The sequence below is a fragment of the Aspergillus foveolatus genome, assembly GCF_047715535.1.
Source record: "Aspergillus foveolatus strain CBS 279.81 unplaced genomic scaffold BDW70scaffold_1, whole genome shotgun sequence".
Classification (NCBI taxonomy): Eukaryota; Fungi; Ascomycota; class Eurotiomycetes; order Eurotiales; family Aspergillaceae; genus Aspergillus; species Aspergillus foveolatus.
Genome location: NW_027396065.1, coordinates 1,203,138 through 1,217,957, shown reverse-complemented (window position 1 = coordinate 1,217,957; position 14,820 = coordinate 1,203,138). Strand labels below are relative to the sequence as shown.

Here is a 14,820-nt window from a genome sequence, read left to right as displayed (position 1 = left end):
TCCACCCGTGCAAGTCACGTTCCAACAATCAACAACAGGTCCAGGAAGAATAAACTCGCGATTTCGCGTCAGCGACGACAGATTGTCTCGTATTATATGATGGCATAGAGCACACTGCTACCTTGCATAATGGCTGAACCTGGTTCCCCGATCCAGCCGCAACTCACACCAGTAGGGGAGAAGTCGCTGCCGGCAAAATGCAAGACGGACATGATCACATACTGTCCCTCGATGGACCTGATTGCCGTGGTTACTGATGACGAAGAGCTACGCGTCTTCCGCCTAAATGGTCAGAAGGTATTCGGCGGCTCTTACAAGGGGGACCCGTATTTGGATGACGATGACGGAAGTGGAGAGATTCGGGCTGTGAGGTGGAAGAATGACGGTACGTTCCTCCTTGCACAAGATTCGAATTCCTTGCGAAGGTTGACACTTTTTTGGGTTGTGAAGGCCATTTCCTGGCCGTCGCGTGCGCGGATTCCACCGTCCGTATCATCAGCGCGTATAGCGGGAAAACGGCCCATCACTACCAGGCACATGGTGGAGAGCGGAGCCCCAAAGTCACCTGCCTAGGCTGGGGCATGGACTTTACGGATAGTGAGGCCGCGAAACGGCAACTATATGAGGCTGCGGGGCAACTATCTGTTGAAGATCTGCTGTCGTTGGATATGCAGCCGTCCAAGACTGCGGCTCTACTCAAGGCTGATCTGCCGAGGGAGCTGGCATTGCTGGATATAGAGAGCTCGCTGCCGAGGCTGAGTACTCTGCCTTCTACTGGGGGCGAGTGAGTTTTTTTTTTTTCCTGATTACACATAGGGTAGCGTCTTGTGCTAACTGAATTGATAGCGATGATGTGTTCAGTTCTCGGGCGTCAATTGATGCAATCTTTCATTCCTCTCAGAAGAATACCAGTGGTGCAGTAGACGTCCTACTCGTCGGCTTCGAGGACGGCACAGTTCACCTACGAATCTTTGATTGCTTTGAAATCGGCTCCGTGCGGTTCACAGCTCCTGAGCCATGTGCTATTCTCCAGCATGCATCGCACCCACTGAGCTCAACACATGCGCTTGTTGCATCCTCGGGGAATAATTTGCATCTTCTTACGCTTGATCTGCGGTTCATTACGAGGTCTGGTCGGTACCTTTCGCTTCTTGCGCATAAGACGACGCAGCTTCAGAGCCTACTCCGGTACATTTGTCAGGTACAGAGGCAGATCGAGATGGAATGGAAGAATGCGCAGGAGTTGCCGGCCAGGTATATGCGCAGTGTGAATCAAGATTTGGAAGAAAAGTGTCACTGCGATTTCGTTACGGCAGCTTATCATCTGGTGGTCACTGGTGACTGTTTTGAGCCTTTGAGGGAATTCCTAACGGTCATCGTGGGGGAACGAGTATGTTTACGCCTCTTTCCTCGGATTCTCGCTGTAGGAGGCTAACAGGATGCAGGGTCACAAGAGATGGGAAAAAGCCGTTGCGAGTGGCTACGAGATTATCAGGCGATTGACACACGAGTGTCTCCTTCCGGCTTTGGAGCGATGCGAGGTTCTACTTAGCCGGCTAATCGGCCTTTCGAAGTTCCAGAAGCTGAGCGAGGTCCTTGGGCTAGAGACCTCGGACCTCAATGCCATCGTCGAGACGCTTGACTGTCTTCATCTTCTAGCCCATCACATCCTCATCACCGCGAACGAAGAGTTGACCCAGTTCCATGCATTTTCGCGTTGGCTGCGTCACCAGATTGAGATGCTTAGTGCAGAACCCATGTCACAAACACTCGAAGAATTAATGGAGAAAACTGATCTAGTGGAATATCCACTGACCCTAAAGTACATCAGAGGTGCCTTGACCAAGAGCTCGCTACGAAACTACATCCAGCAGTTACCCATGATGGGCTTCGCAAGACCCCCTCGCCCTTCAGAGGACAATTGGGCCCCTACAGACGGAGAAACCAGATCGTTCTATGACAAGTTCAAGAAACTGTTGAACCAGCAGAGCAAAGAATCTGCTGATGCGGAATCGGTTGAACTCCCCAAGCTCAATAACCTCACCAAACGTCTTGGGCTGCAGTTCGAAAAGGTCTTCAGCCAGATTGCAGTGACCCAGAAACGCGGTATACTGCATCGGTCACCGCTTACGCTGCATCATGAATGTGATAAGACGGTTTTCGATTCGACGATGCGCTACGAGGATGTCGGAAGCGGAGAGCAATCGAGTGTTGTATATGTTGCTTCAAGATTAGCGACGTCAAAGCATCTACTACACATTTACCGAGTGGTCCTCGACGTGGAAAACGGCGTCAGTTCCGCCCGAGAGGCTCGAGTGGGAGTAATCAATCTTCACGAGGGCATTATTAGCCAGGTACATTTTGCAGAAGGCAACAACATGATGGTCCTATGGTCAAATAACGGTATGTGGTGTCTACATCAAGTAACCCCGAGTCTTTCTAACTCTAGTCTGCCTGCAGTTGGAACCTCTTACGTCCTGCAACTCCCATTCCAACCACCACCACAAGTATGCCCACCAGGCTCTGGTTACCAATTCACAATCAATTATCACGACGTTCACAACGTCGATGCCATGAAGGAAAGGACGGACGTTGATATCTCATCCCTCCAGCTAGTCAAACATCAGTTCGCACCCAAAGCTCGACCAATTAGGATTGATGTGAATGGACGGCAGGGCCGAAGGGCGATTTGTGTGCTGTACGCCGGCGCGATTAGGTATGAAGTACTGGATCTCGACGCTGAATTGGGAGACGAAGACGAGGAAGGTGATGAGTAGTGGACCAATGGCAGCTTATTATTGCATGATAAAATTGTCAATCTCATTAATTACAATGGGAATGAAATTTTTTCCTCTCGAATGGATTCTTTTTGTGGGGTGTTGCTAGGGCGCGGTCTGAGAAGTGGGATCGATCTTCATATGGTAAAATCACAACAAGCAAACAGAGATCGGAGATTTCGCCAAAGCAGCGAGCGTGCGAGCTGTATGGAAAAACATCTCTTCCCGACTCTCGTTCCCGCCTCAGGCAGCAGCGGATGGATATATCTACTTCGTGATCACGCTGTAATAGATAAGACAGGTATGAAATTTAGACCGGGACCTGTGGCTCAACTTGTTAAATATCCTTCGAATGGCATACCTATTGGGGGCAATAATCAATGAATTCAGTGGTTGGTAGATATCATTAAAACTCACAACACCCTTCCAACATACTGAATGCGATCTCACATTCTGTGTCCTGATTTCACGTGACAGAGTGTGGTCGGCAAGCCAATCAGAAGCTGTACCTAGACCAACCGTCATCAGGTGTCAATCAAAGGTTGAGTGAACCCAGATGGAATTTGCTGCAGAGATTCTCCAATATTGATTCGGGAAACTCTTCGCGGTATATGAGCTTTCAGACTGTCTTCCATAGTCAAGAAACAGCTCGGTTGATCTTGAGCTTATCGCTTGCGTTGCTATTCGCTGATCCTCCTACAATCTCAGCCTTGGGAAGCCAAAGCGAGATCGGATAAACCAGGCTTTTGTCTTTTCTTTTGACTGCGAGTCAAAAGAGTCCAGGAAGTCCGGAAACTCTGCTGGTCTACCAGTTACTAGGGTTGTTCGGTGTCCACTGGTGCAGTACGGTTGGCAGGTCCCCCAAAAGTGGTGCATGCCGTTGTCTAGTCCCCAGCTCCTCGTCATATTTCCACAAAAACAACTTGGAACCTCTCCCGCACCGTCCCTCCTACCATCCTCCAACAACCTCCTCCCATTTCACACCAACCTGACTTATCCTACGACACTCTCTTTTGCCGTGAGCTTCTCTCTTGTGCTATATCTACTTCCTGTCTCTTTTTATTTCCCTTTTTTTTATTTGGCAAGAGGAGTTCTTCGGTCACTCCTTCCCCTCTCCCCTTTCCTTTTTTCTTTTTCCTCTCATCCCTCTTACAGGCTTGTGACTCTACCTGTAAAATCACCATGGATGTCACTCAAGTGTTGGCAAACACAATCTCCTCAGGTGAGTTCTGGTCTTCTATGACTCTTGCTCAGAACGTGTTCTAGGAGCGATCTTGCTAACGGCTTCTCTCGTTTAATGTATAGATGCTAACACACGTTCCAACGCTGAGCAACAGTTGCTCCACGCGGCCGAGGTTGACTTTGTACGTATACTCTTCTATTCCTGTTCTCCCATTTTCCTCCTCATAAAGCAAGTTTCGGCGGGCCTAGTTTGCTAACGCTGTGCCCCTCCTTTGTTTCAGGCCGGTTATCTCGTCACCTTAGGCCAGGAACTCGCGAATGAAAACTCCGCTTCCCACATCAGAACCGCCGCCGGTCTTGCTCTGAAGAACGCTTTTACTTTCAGAGATCGAGAGAGGCTTAACGAGGTTCAACAAAAATGGCGCCAGCAAATTACCCCAGAAATTAAGGCGCAGGTCAAGGAACTTGCGCTTAAGACGCTCGCCTCCAAGGATGGGCGCGCCGGTCAGTCTGCGGCTCAGTTTATCGTTTCTATTGCCGCTATCGAGCTGCCCCAGAATGAATGGCCGGATTTGATGCAGATCCTCGTTCAGAATGTAGCGAGCGGATCCGACCAGATGAAACAGGCTTCCCTGGTCACCATTGGTTTTATTTGTGAATCTCAGGAAATGGAGCTCCGCGAGAGCTTGGCTGCGCACTCCAATGCTATCCTTACGGCTGTCGTTCAGGGCGCCCGCCGTGAGGAGCAGAACATGGACATTCGATTCGCCGCCATCAAGGCCCTCAGTGACTCTGTGGACTTTGTGCGGTCGAACATGGAAAATGAAGGTGAGCGGAATTATATCATGCAGGTCGTCTGTGAGGCTACACAGGCGGAGGACCTTCGTGTTCAGGCTGGCGCTTTCGGTTGTCTGAACCGTATCATGGGTGCTTACTACGATAAGATGAGTTTCTACATGGAGAAGGCTCTGTTTGGTTTGAGCATTATGGGAATGAAGAGCGAAGAGGAAGATGTAGCCAAGCTTGCTATTGAATTCTGGTGTACCGTTTGCGAGGAAGAAATTGCTATCGAAGATGATAACGCCGCGGTATGTCTGAACCAACATTGTCTTGATGATCGGTTGCTGATTATGTTTTCAAGGCCCAAGCTGAGGGTTTGACTGATGTCCGCCCAATTTACGGTTTCGCGCGCATCGCTTGCCGTGAAGTTGTCCCGGTTCTATTGCAGGCTATGTGCAAACAAGACGAAGATGCAGGTGATGACGAGTACAACATCTCTCGCGCGGCTTACCAGGCTCTGCAGCTGTACGCCCAGTGCGTACAGGCCGATGTCATCCAGCCCGTGCTTGCTTTTGTCGAGGAGAACATCCGAAGCGAAGACTGGCGCCGCAGGGACGCTGCCGTGGCTGCGTTTGGTGCCATAATGGACGGTCCGGACCCCAAGGTCCTCGAGCCCCTGGTCAAGCAGGCCTTGCACGTACTCGTTAGCATGATGGAAGACAGCTCCATCCAGGTCCGCGACTCCGCTGCTTACGCGCTCGGCCGTGTCTGCGACTTCTGCTCTGAGACCCTTGACCCTGACGTGCACCTTCAACCCCTTATCTCTTGCCTTTTCAACGGCCTTGCAAGCTCTCCGAAGATTGCCAGCTCATGCTGCTGGGCGTTGATGAACGTGGCCGACCGTTTTGCTGGTGATGTCGGCGCGCAGACCAACCCGATTTCGAAATACTTCGAGGAGAGCGTCAAGTCGCTCCTTGCCCTCACAGAAAGGTGCGTGCCTCGGATTTTCGTTTCTGAAGTTCAAAATTAACTCCCGTCCAGATCAGATGCAGATAATCAGCTCCGGACAGCTGGCTATGAAGTCCTCAACTCTTTCGTGACCAATGCTGCCAACGACAGCCTTCCCACTGTTGCTCACCTATCCGATGTCGTCCTCCAGCGTCTGGAGCGTACTATTCCTATGCAGCAACAGGTCGTCAGCGTCGAGGACCGCATCATGCTCGAGGAAATGCAGACCGGAATCACAAGCGTTGTCCTGGTAAGTACATGGAAATCCTCTTCAACTATTTGTTGACTGACTTGACTAGGCTATTGTTCAACGCCTCGAGGCTGAAATCAAGCCACAAGCCGACCGTATTATGCAAATCCTGCTCCAAGTCCTTTCTACTGTTCCTCCAAAGTCCAGCGTGCCTGACGTTGTGTTCGCCACTGTTGGTGCCATTGCTAATGCTTTGGAGTCGGAGTTTGTTAAGTACATGGAATCTTTTAGCCCGTTCCTCAACGGTGCCCTTGGCAACCAGGAAGAGCCCGGCCTTTGCGCCATGGCCATCGGGCTGGTCAGTGATATCTCTCGTGCGTTGAACGAGAAGGTTTTGCCGTACTGCGACACTTTCATGAACCACCTGATGAACAACTTAAGCGTAAGAAACCTTTCTTATATTCGATGTACGATCTCTAACATGACTTCCAGAGCGCCACCAACCAGCTCAAGCCGGCTATCCTCGAAACTTTTGGAGACATTGCCCAGGCAATTGGGGAGCACTTTGATAAGTACTTGACCGTTGTCGGTCAGGTTCTGAAGCAGGCCTCCCTGGTCACCGCCAGCAACGATGTTACTATCGAGATGCTGGATTATATTATCTCCCTCCGTGAGGGTATCATGGATGCCTGGGGTGGTATTCTCCTTGCGTACAAGGGCAAGCCGCAGGGTACGTCTGCTTTCGACCCGAATTCCGATGCACATGCTAACCCACACTCAGCACAAGCTCTGAAAGAATTCATTGACCCTATTTTTGAACTTCTCCGCCTCATCTCTCAGGATCCCACTTCTCGCAGTGAGGGTCTGATGCGGGCATCCATGGGTGTCCTTGGTGACCTTGCTGAAACATACCCGGATGGTTCTATCTCCCCCTACTTCCGCAACGAGTGGGTCACCAGTTTGGTGAGGGAGACCAGGACCAACCGTGAATATGGTCAACGCACCATTGATACTGCTCGCTGGGCTCGTGAGCAGGTTAAGAACCAGATCAACATGCAGGGTGGTGGAATGTCATAAGACACTCTTGCCCAAACGATCCCTATGATCGACGTTGACATCACCCAGCGTGGTCTGCACGTTTTGGGTGGTCACCCCGCGATGGAGGTGATCTCTGTCTTGAAGTGGATCTCGTTACGGAAACACTCAAATGCCGTGCCCTGAAATGGTGACAAGCAGTCCAACAATTTTTCCCGGACGGCTTGTGACAGCAGTGATGGCGGTTCTTCCAATACTTGCCCCTCTCATCATCTATACCCCAACTCCTCACGCCCTACCATTCCCTTACCCCACCCCTACCCCTACCCCTACCCTATCTTGACATCTGTCCTTTTCCCTTGTCTAATGACCCTTGCCGTTAGGCATTTCCGCTTTCGGACACTCCGCTTGTTCCAAGATATGTCCAATGCATGATCAATATGTCCTTTCCCTCTTACATTTCCACCCTTTCTCATCACTAGACTCCCGCATTTTCCCCTTAACTCATGTATGCCCGAAAGTCATGTAACCCCTAAGAGATACACCGCCATGAAGTATTTGACCCATGTTAGTATAATCTGACCCTGACTCCACCTTACCCAAAAGAACCTGTATAGAGAATGACAATACTTTGAATAAGCACACGAATCAATATATCCCCAAAGTGCAATCGGAATACTATGTTTAATACGAAGAAGCAAGCATCATTTTAAACAAATGAACATATGGGGCCGAAAGTGCTATCTGCACGTGACTTTTGATAAGGGTAAAGTGGGGGAAACCCTAAGCGCGCACACCCGTGAAATCTCGTCTCCATCGCCGTTGATCTGCTCCTGACTTCGACAACCTCGTTCACTCCAGCACCGTCGGTACCGTCCATCGAGGTATGTTTTTTTCTTGCAGTTTCTGTTTTTTTTTTTGCAGTTTCCCCCCTTCTACAGCCTTATAGCTAGTCTGGGAGGGCAAATCACTGCGGAAGTTCTGGTCATCCATCCAGTTCACCGGAGTTGCGACCGGAGAAAAATTCGAGCCTTGAACGAAGATGGTGAAACGAAAAACAAAAGTTCTTGATGCAGAACTTTCAAGTACAAGACTCAATGGGACCAAAAACCTCTAATGTGATACGCATCTCTCATTACGGCACGGGCTGAAGAACCCTTTTGATTGTTGCAACCATAAGGGCACTCTTTGCGCCTGAGGACTAGTCGGCTGACTTGACGCGAATCCCGTCCCCACTTGGGGCTTTCGGGTTTTATTATATTATAGATACCTCATCTCCAGTTTCTATCCACTCGATTTGAGAATCTCGTTCTCCCTCCACAACCTACAAAATGGTCAAGACCTCCGTTCTCAACGATGCGCTCAACGCCATCAACAACGCCGAGAAGGCTGGCAAGCGCCAGGTCCTCATCCGTCCTTCTTCCAAGGTCATTATCAAGTTCCTGAGCGTCATGCAGAAGCACGGTACGTTGGCACTTTCCGCTCTTCGACAGGGAAGCAATGTGAGAAGACGTGAGGGAATTTGTGAGATCAAGAAATTCGGGTTGATAACTAGGCGGCGCTTTAGATTATTACAAGCTCTGCCCTTTAAGTGCCCGAGATATTGAACCCATCGTCTGTCGCAAGATGGTCGATGGCGAAGATCTTACAAGTTTCCCTTCCCTCTTCTCATATTGAGCTTCGTGTCGGGCAAACCTTTAAGTCTTCGATACAGTCTTATTAATTTTTCTCATAGGCTACATCGGTGAATTTGAGGAGGTTGACGACCACCGCTCTGGCAAGATCGTCATCCAGCTCAACGGCCGTCTCAACAAGTGCGGTGTCATCAACCCGCGCTACCCTGTTCAGCTCGGCGACCTTGAGAACTGGGCCGTCCAGCTCCTTCCTTCTCGTCAGTTTGGCTTCGTCGTCCTGACCACTTCTGCTGGTATCATGGACCACGAGGAGGCTCGTCGCAAGCACGTTGCTGGCAAGCTCCTCGGCTTCTTCTACTAGACTCGACATGAAAAGTTCTATTAAAAACTGAAATGATGGATCGGACATGGACGTAAACTGAGAACGGCTATACATGCGGCGAGGAGTTGGGGGATGATACCCTGTGCTGGACGCTAGATAGTAGTTACGTTCGATAACCTATGACCATGTTGAACCTGATTTCCTCCGTCCGTGGTAGTAGGCTTAAACTAGTTCATGTATAGGTTAGCCATTGATTAGTGACCACAACGGGCCGAGGTTCAGGGCCGCTATCGATATCCCCCGCAACTTCCACCCTTTAACGCCAACTTACCTTCCATTTTCTTACCCATTATCGAACCTATCTACCTAGATACAAATAAATAACCTTTCAGCTATATCATGCCTTTTGACACAATCTACTTGACTCGGCACGGCGTAGGTCTCTCCCCCAAATCACCGCCGACAACCCACTAATAAACTCCAGCACCGATTGAATTGGACAATCGACTACAAAACCGGCACATACAGCTCCCAATTTCCCACACCCACAGGGAATCCCTCCGACCCAACCTTGACTTCCCACGGCGTACAGCAGTCGCATGAGCTCGCGGCTCATCTCGTTAGCGGGGATGTTATACCGAAGCCGTTCAGGGTCTATACCAGTCCGTTTTGGAGGTGCCTGCAGACTATTGAGCCAGCTGTGAGGGCTTTGAAAGGCGCGAAGGAGATGTCGAAGGGAAAGCAAGTCGAAGGAGAGATGGGAGGGATTGACATGAATGCGGAATATGAAATTAGAGTGGAGAATGGGCTTGGGTTCGTTCTTCATTTCCTGAACTTATGTGGGATGACAATGTTGATAATGCCATACCTGAGATAGAGAATGGTTCGGCTCAACAACCTTCTTCCATCACCCTACGCCCCCGTCGCTCTCAACACTACTGTCACTCCCGAAGCCCAACTTCGAAAAGAGCGAACTGCCATTCACCTTGGACACCACGCGCAGCGTACCCATCTTATACACATCCACCCGGGGCGAGTCTATTCCCCAACTCCACAATCGCCTTGCAACAACCCTAGCCGGTATAATCCGTGAAGTCGACGCCGAAGTCTCCGAGCTCGAGGCCTCTCTGCCCCCTGAACAGAGATCAAGCAAAGCAATTCTTATATGCTCGCATGCGGCGCCGCTGATCGCTATTGGGCGCGTACTGACGGGCCATATGCCGGAGGATTCAAGCGAGGAAGATTTTCATGTGTTTACAGCGGGGCTGAGTACGTTTCGGCGGAGGAAGGATGAAGCTGCGTATAGGCTTGGATATGCTGCGCAGAAGAGGGAGGGTAGGGCGCTGGCAGAGGGGACGAGGATTACAGATCCGACCGCTACGGTTGTGCCTGAATGGGACGGAGGGAAGGGAGTGGGGGGTGGTTGGGACTGTGTGGTGAACGGGGATTGTAGTTTCTTGAGCGGTGGTGCAGAGAGAGGCTGGCATTTCAATGGGGAGGAGTCGTTTGATACAGGGCCCATGGCAGATACGGCGAGTTCAGCGGAAGGTGAGATGCGGTTGGGGAACAAGTTATAGAGTCTACGCGTACCCGTTTGTATATCCCGTCTCTGATAGATCAAAGATCTGGTAGACTAAAGATGTTGACTCTCATATTGTTGCCTCCAAGCTCATGCCACTGGTAACTCCTATGTACATAAACCGTTTAATAATGCCTACGCTAAGTCAACCAGTAACGCCAAATTGTGATTCAAGACAAAAGAATGTGTAAACAGAAGCACAATTAATGTACTTCTTGGGGTATTGCGGGCTCTAATTCATTCATTTCGGCCGCCGTTGTAGCCTGAGCACTTCGCTCACCAGCTGTGACCTCGTCTGTGTTCGCTGCTGCTGCTGCTTCTTCTTGTCGCCGTCGTTCTTCCTCCTGTCGCGCAAGCTCAGCATTTCGTGCAGCCGCATTCCGCACCTCAATATGCCTCTCGCCTACACCTGGTACGAGACTGGCGATGAAGAGGGCCGCTGAACGTTCCACTCTTCGTAGATTACGGTATAGCCCAGCCCAGCGTGCCTCGCGACCAGGCTGTATACCCACTTGTTGATTGGTTGCAGCTCCGCCACTCGCTGTTTCTGTACCTTGAGGGCGCAGTGGTGCTTGCTCCGCCGGTGTAAAATGTACTAGCCCTTCGAGATGTCGCTGGACAGGAACAAGGATCATCTCGTATACTCGGCTTGGGATGTTGGTTTCTGAGAGGATCGCGGCAATCACCGACAGAGTTACATAGAGCAGCCGTGTTTGGGATCCGGGTTGGCTGAACATATGACAAAAGAAGTAAAGCCGCATGAACAGCCACAGCCGCCGTAGATTTCGCCCCATACCAAATTGGCCATCAGCTACAGGCCGTTGGTTGAGTACGGCGCGACGGACTACATTTTCCATAACTGCTGCGTCTGCGTCGGGCTGTGCATTGGCGTGTTGCCCCTCGGCGGAAACCGTCTCGGCTGTAGCCACTGTACCTGGTGTCCGGTCCCCATCCGTTGCAACGTAAGGTGTGCATACGGCTTGGTAACCATTAGGTGAAGAGATGAGGTACAAAGGAGCTGTCGGCTGATGTGAGGGACGAGAATTGTGAGGTAACAAATGACGCCGACGGAGCTCATCGGCGCGAGTAGATATGTCAAAGACCCGGGTGATTAATGGCTCAACAAATTCGCCACGTTCCGACGGATGCCGTCTAAGCTGGTCGTCAAGAATCTTGAATAAATGCGTGCGTAGCTGAATTACATGGTCTATCGCGGGAGCGATCCCGCAGTTTATCTGTTCTTCTGCAAGGCTTATATGCTGTTTAAGTAGCCGTAGTCGTGCCTGAGTCTCTTCTGGAAGCTGAATGCCCTCTCCGAGATCCCCAGCTGGAAGGTTTAGGGGAGTAGTAAAAGGCGAGGTAATCGGTGTAGTTGCGCCAATAGGCCCTGGTATGTACGACGGCGGGCGGTGAAGCTGCTGTGACGTCCATGCTGATGTTCTTGTCCAAGAGGCCTGGGAATAAGCATTATCGTGTTGTAGTTCGGCCAGACGACGGGTGGCATTCTCGTGTAGTGACTGTGCAATCTCATCCCGCCTTAAAGGATTAGGTTCCCTGTACCTCAGTTGCGGCGCATGCAGTTCAGGATTTCGCGATTGGTTGTCTCTGGGAGTGTCGGCCCGGTTGGAATGATATGAGGCGTTTGTGACTGTCTTGGCAGGGTCCGTAGAGTTTGTCGGAGTTGGTGGTAGTACGAGATGTATTGAATGCTCGGAGCCCTAAATGAGAACTACATTAATCCTGGTGAACGAAGATTGGGACGGGGTTGCGCTCACGTTCACTGGTTCGAAGAGAGATTGCAATGTGACACTGTCGTTGGAAAGCAGTTTTCCCAGATACAACAGCTTCTGGTTGTCTGGCACAGGGCGAGATGGGACTGTTTGCGAAATGCGAACTTTGAGGTCGGCGATGGTTGAGGAGAGAGGAAGGTTGGTGAAGGTGAAGCGATTCGGCGGTGGCAGGGACGGACACAACACATGGAGAATGAAACCTCCAGAACAATTGCCGCCCTCCGCCTCGAGTAAAGACATAGGTTCAAGCAAGAGCAGCTGTGTCGTAATAGGGAAAGCTGGAGATAGCGGAAAGGCCAGGTAAGTGGTGGGAAGTGGTGCGGAGCTCAATTGGTAGTATATTACGGTGGCCTTTGGAAAATAGGACGAAGTGTCTTGTACGCGGTCACCTAGCTAGGTTTGAATATTCCCAGGTTGCAAGTATAGGTAATAAGTACGCAAGTAAAGAGAGAGTCAATGAGTAATATGATACCACTATAGAAGTTGATGAGACGGTTGAAGCGGAGGAGATGGGGCCGTGGAGGAAGGAAACGATCGCTATCAGTTGATTCTGCCGGGCGGTGAGAAGACAAAACATCATTTTACCCCCGAACCGGCATTACCTGTTCACATGAGTCTATCCTACTGAAAATCCCGCGCCTGGGGAGAGCCTTTGCCTGTTTTATGCCCCATTCGGGATGACTTTCATGGTGTGACGTTCGCATTATGGCCTCGGGCCTGTTCAGCTACTCCGCTCCGTTGCGCCGCAACCTCGCTTGTCTTTCAAAAGAGCGCATTGCGCTATCAGACATGGTGTCTTTCGGCCCTCCTGAGCGGCTTAGGGCCGGTGTCAGGTTTTTTTCGAAGTCTCGCCCTTCTTACAATAATAACCAAAAGCAGAACTCGTCGACCAAAAGTTCTTTTGGATCCCGACTACGTTTTGCTCTACGAAATACCAAGGTCGAATGGTATCCAATTCCGGTCGGGCTGGGAATTGGTCTACTAGGTATACTGCATTATTACAAGTCTCAGCGGAATGAACGAATACGACAAGAAAGGGAAGCTGAAGCTGCCGGAGAATCCTTTGATTTCTCGAAACCACCCCCGCGGCCAAAGATCCGGCCTAGCGGGCCATGGCAAGTTCAGATTATGTCAACCCTGCCATTGAAGGCAATGTCTCGATTATGGGGCCGGTTCAATGAAATAGAACTTCCTTACTATTTGCGCGTGCCAGGTTTCAAGCTATACTCTTGGATTTTTGGCGTCAACCTTGACGAAGTGGCCGAGCCCGATCTTCACGTATATCCAAATCTGGCAGCCTTTTTCTATCGCAAGTTGAAGCCTGGCGTTCGTCCATTAGACCCAGACCTGCATGCTATTCTGTCTCCCTCCGATGGGCGTATTCTTCAGTTCGGACTCATAGAGCGAGGGGAAGTGGAACAGGTTAAAGGCGTGACCTATAGCTTGGACGCGCTCTTAGGTTCCGCCACTCCATCTCAAGCAGATCATTCCAAGAAGTTTATGGATCATCACAACGAGCCCTCGCAAAAGGATGCCGCCAGTATTGCGGCTGATGAACAGTTTGCTACCATGAACGGCATTTCTTATACTTTGCCATCTCTCTTTTCTGGGGAGACCGGAGGTCTAAGGAAACGCTCATCGTCCAAAGATGCGTCCACTGAATCCCAAGTAACGTCCGAAACTCAGGTGCGAGAAGACCTTGCCCGTGGCGATGGCACCCCTTGGTATGCTCCGAAACCTACGTCTAATAATGCTCTTTACTACGTGGTCATTTACCTCGCACCTGGTGATTATCATCGGTTCCACTCCCCTGTTCCTTGGGTTGTTGAGAGCCGTCGACATTTTGCAGGGGAGTTGTTCTCTGTGTCACCGTATCTGCAGCGACATCTGCCTGGCCTTTTCACTCTCAACGAGCGTGTTGTGCTTTTGGGCCGGTGGCGCTGGGGATTCTTCAGCTATACGCCAGTGGGCGCCACAAATGTAGGCTCGATTAAAATCAACTTCGACTCCGAGCTTCGAACGAATAGCCTTCTCACCGACACCGCGGCGGATATTGCTGCTGCGGAAGCCGCACGGCGCGGCGAACAATACCCCGGCTTTGCTGAGGCTACTTACCTTCACGCCAGTCGGACACTCGGGGGCCACCCCCTTCAACGAGGTGAGGAGATGGGTGGATTCCAGTTGGGAAGCTCTATTGTGCTGGTCTTCGAGGCTCCCATGGGCACCCGCAAGTCATTCGATGCCGGTTGGAAAGAGGGCCAGCGAGACGGTGGGTTGAATTGGACGATTGAAAAGGGCCAGCGCATCAAGATGGGTCAGAAGCTTGCATACATTGATATCAAGGAGTAGAATGTGAATATAAGGTCCCTGCACCCCCCTGTTGCTACCCATGTTACGCTAGGCTGTCATAGTATTATATTATTTCTTTCTCAGACATTATTTAATATACCATATTCTTTTATCTAGTTACGTTGCGGCTTTGCTGTCACCAACCTAGACTACTCTATACTTTCTATCCCCAGC

The 14,820-nt window shown here is 50.7% G+C and overlaps 6 protein-coding genes across 6 annotated transcripts; 5 read left to right on the top strand and 1 right to left on the bottom strand.

Moving 5' to 3' along the window:
- Window positions 1-43: 43 nt before the first annotated feature.
- BDW70DRAFT_5246 (putative anaphase-promoting complex component Cut20/Apc4) lies at window positions 44-2,927 on the top strand. The gene is made up of 5 exons (XM_073744191.1): window positions 44-385; window positions 451-784; window positions 847-1,390; window positions 1,446-2,403; window positions 2,461-2,927. The coding sequence occupies exons 1-5, from the start codon at window positions 130-132 to the stop codon at window positions 2,775-2,777; spliced, it is 2,409 nt and encodes an 802-aa protein (XP_073601354.1). The 5' UTR covers window positions 44-129; the 3' UTR covers window positions 2,778-2,927.
- A 1,032-nt stretch (window positions 2,928-3,959) lies between these two features.
- Window positions 3,960-7,014, top strand: BDW70DRAFT_146581 (karyopherin beta; the record flags this gene model as incomplete). The annotated part of the gene is made up of 8 exons (XM_073738598.1): window positions 3,960-3,999; window positions 4,083-4,141; window positions 4,241-5,047; window positions 5,101-5,729; window positions 5,781-5,997; window positions 6,047-6,379; window positions 6,430-6,667; window positions 6,719-7,014. The coding sequence occupies 8 exons, from the start codon at window positions 3,960-3,962 to the stop codon at window positions 7,012-7,014; spliced, it is 2,619 nt and encodes an 872-aa protein (XP_073601353.1).
- A 769-nt stretch (window positions 7,015-7,783) lies between these two features.
- BDW70DRAFT_126192 (40S ribosomal protein uS8) lies at window positions 7,784-9,254 on the top strand. The gene is made up of 2 exons (XM_073735050.1): window positions 7,784-8,436; window positions 8,708-9,254. Exons 1-2 carry the CDS (start codon window positions 8,304-8,306, stop codon window positions 8,965-8,967), a joined length of 393 nt encoding a protein of 130 aa, XP_073601352.1. The 5' UTR covers window positions 7,784-8,303; the 3' UTR covers window positions 8,968-9,254.
- A 73-nt stretch (window positions 9,255-9,327) lies between these two features.
- On the top strand, window positions 9,328-10,505 carry BDW70DRAFT_155207 (phosphoglycerate mutase family protein; the record flags this gene model as incomplete). Its single annotated transcript, XM_073740003.1, has 3 exons — window positions 9,328-9,363; window positions 9,413-9,741; window positions 9,806-10,505. 3 exons carry the CDS (start codon window positions 9,328-9,330, stop codon window positions 10,503-10,505), a joined length of 1,065 nt encoding a protein of 354 aa, XP_073601351.1.
- Window positions 10,506-10,584: 79 nt separating this feature from the next.
- On the bottom strand, window positions 10,585-12,792 carry BDW70DRAFT_5204 (uncharacterized protein). The gene is made up of 2 exons (XM_073744185.1): window positions 12,283-12,792; window positions 10,585-12,225 (listed from the first exon to the last, which is right to left on the bottom strand). Exons 1-2 carry the CDS (start codon window positions 12,535-12,537, stop codon window positions 10,711-10,713), a joined length of 1,770 nt encoding a protein of 589 aa, XP_073601350.1. The 5' UTR covers window positions 12,538-12,792; the 3' UTR covers window positions 10,585-10,710.
- Window positions 12,793-12,924: 132 nt separating this feature from the next.
- BDW70DRAFT_126188 (phosphatidylserine decarboxylase 1) lies at window positions 12,925-14,762 on the top strand. Its single transcript, XM_073735049.1, has one exon. The coding sequence runs from the start codon at window positions 13,003-13,005 to the stop codon at window positions 14,644-14,646; it is 1,644 nt and encodes a 547-aa protein (XP_073601349.1). The 5' UTR covers window positions 12,925-13,002; the 3' UTR covers window positions 14,647-14,762.
- The last annotated feature ends 58 nt before the right edge of the window (window positions 14,763-14,820 follow it).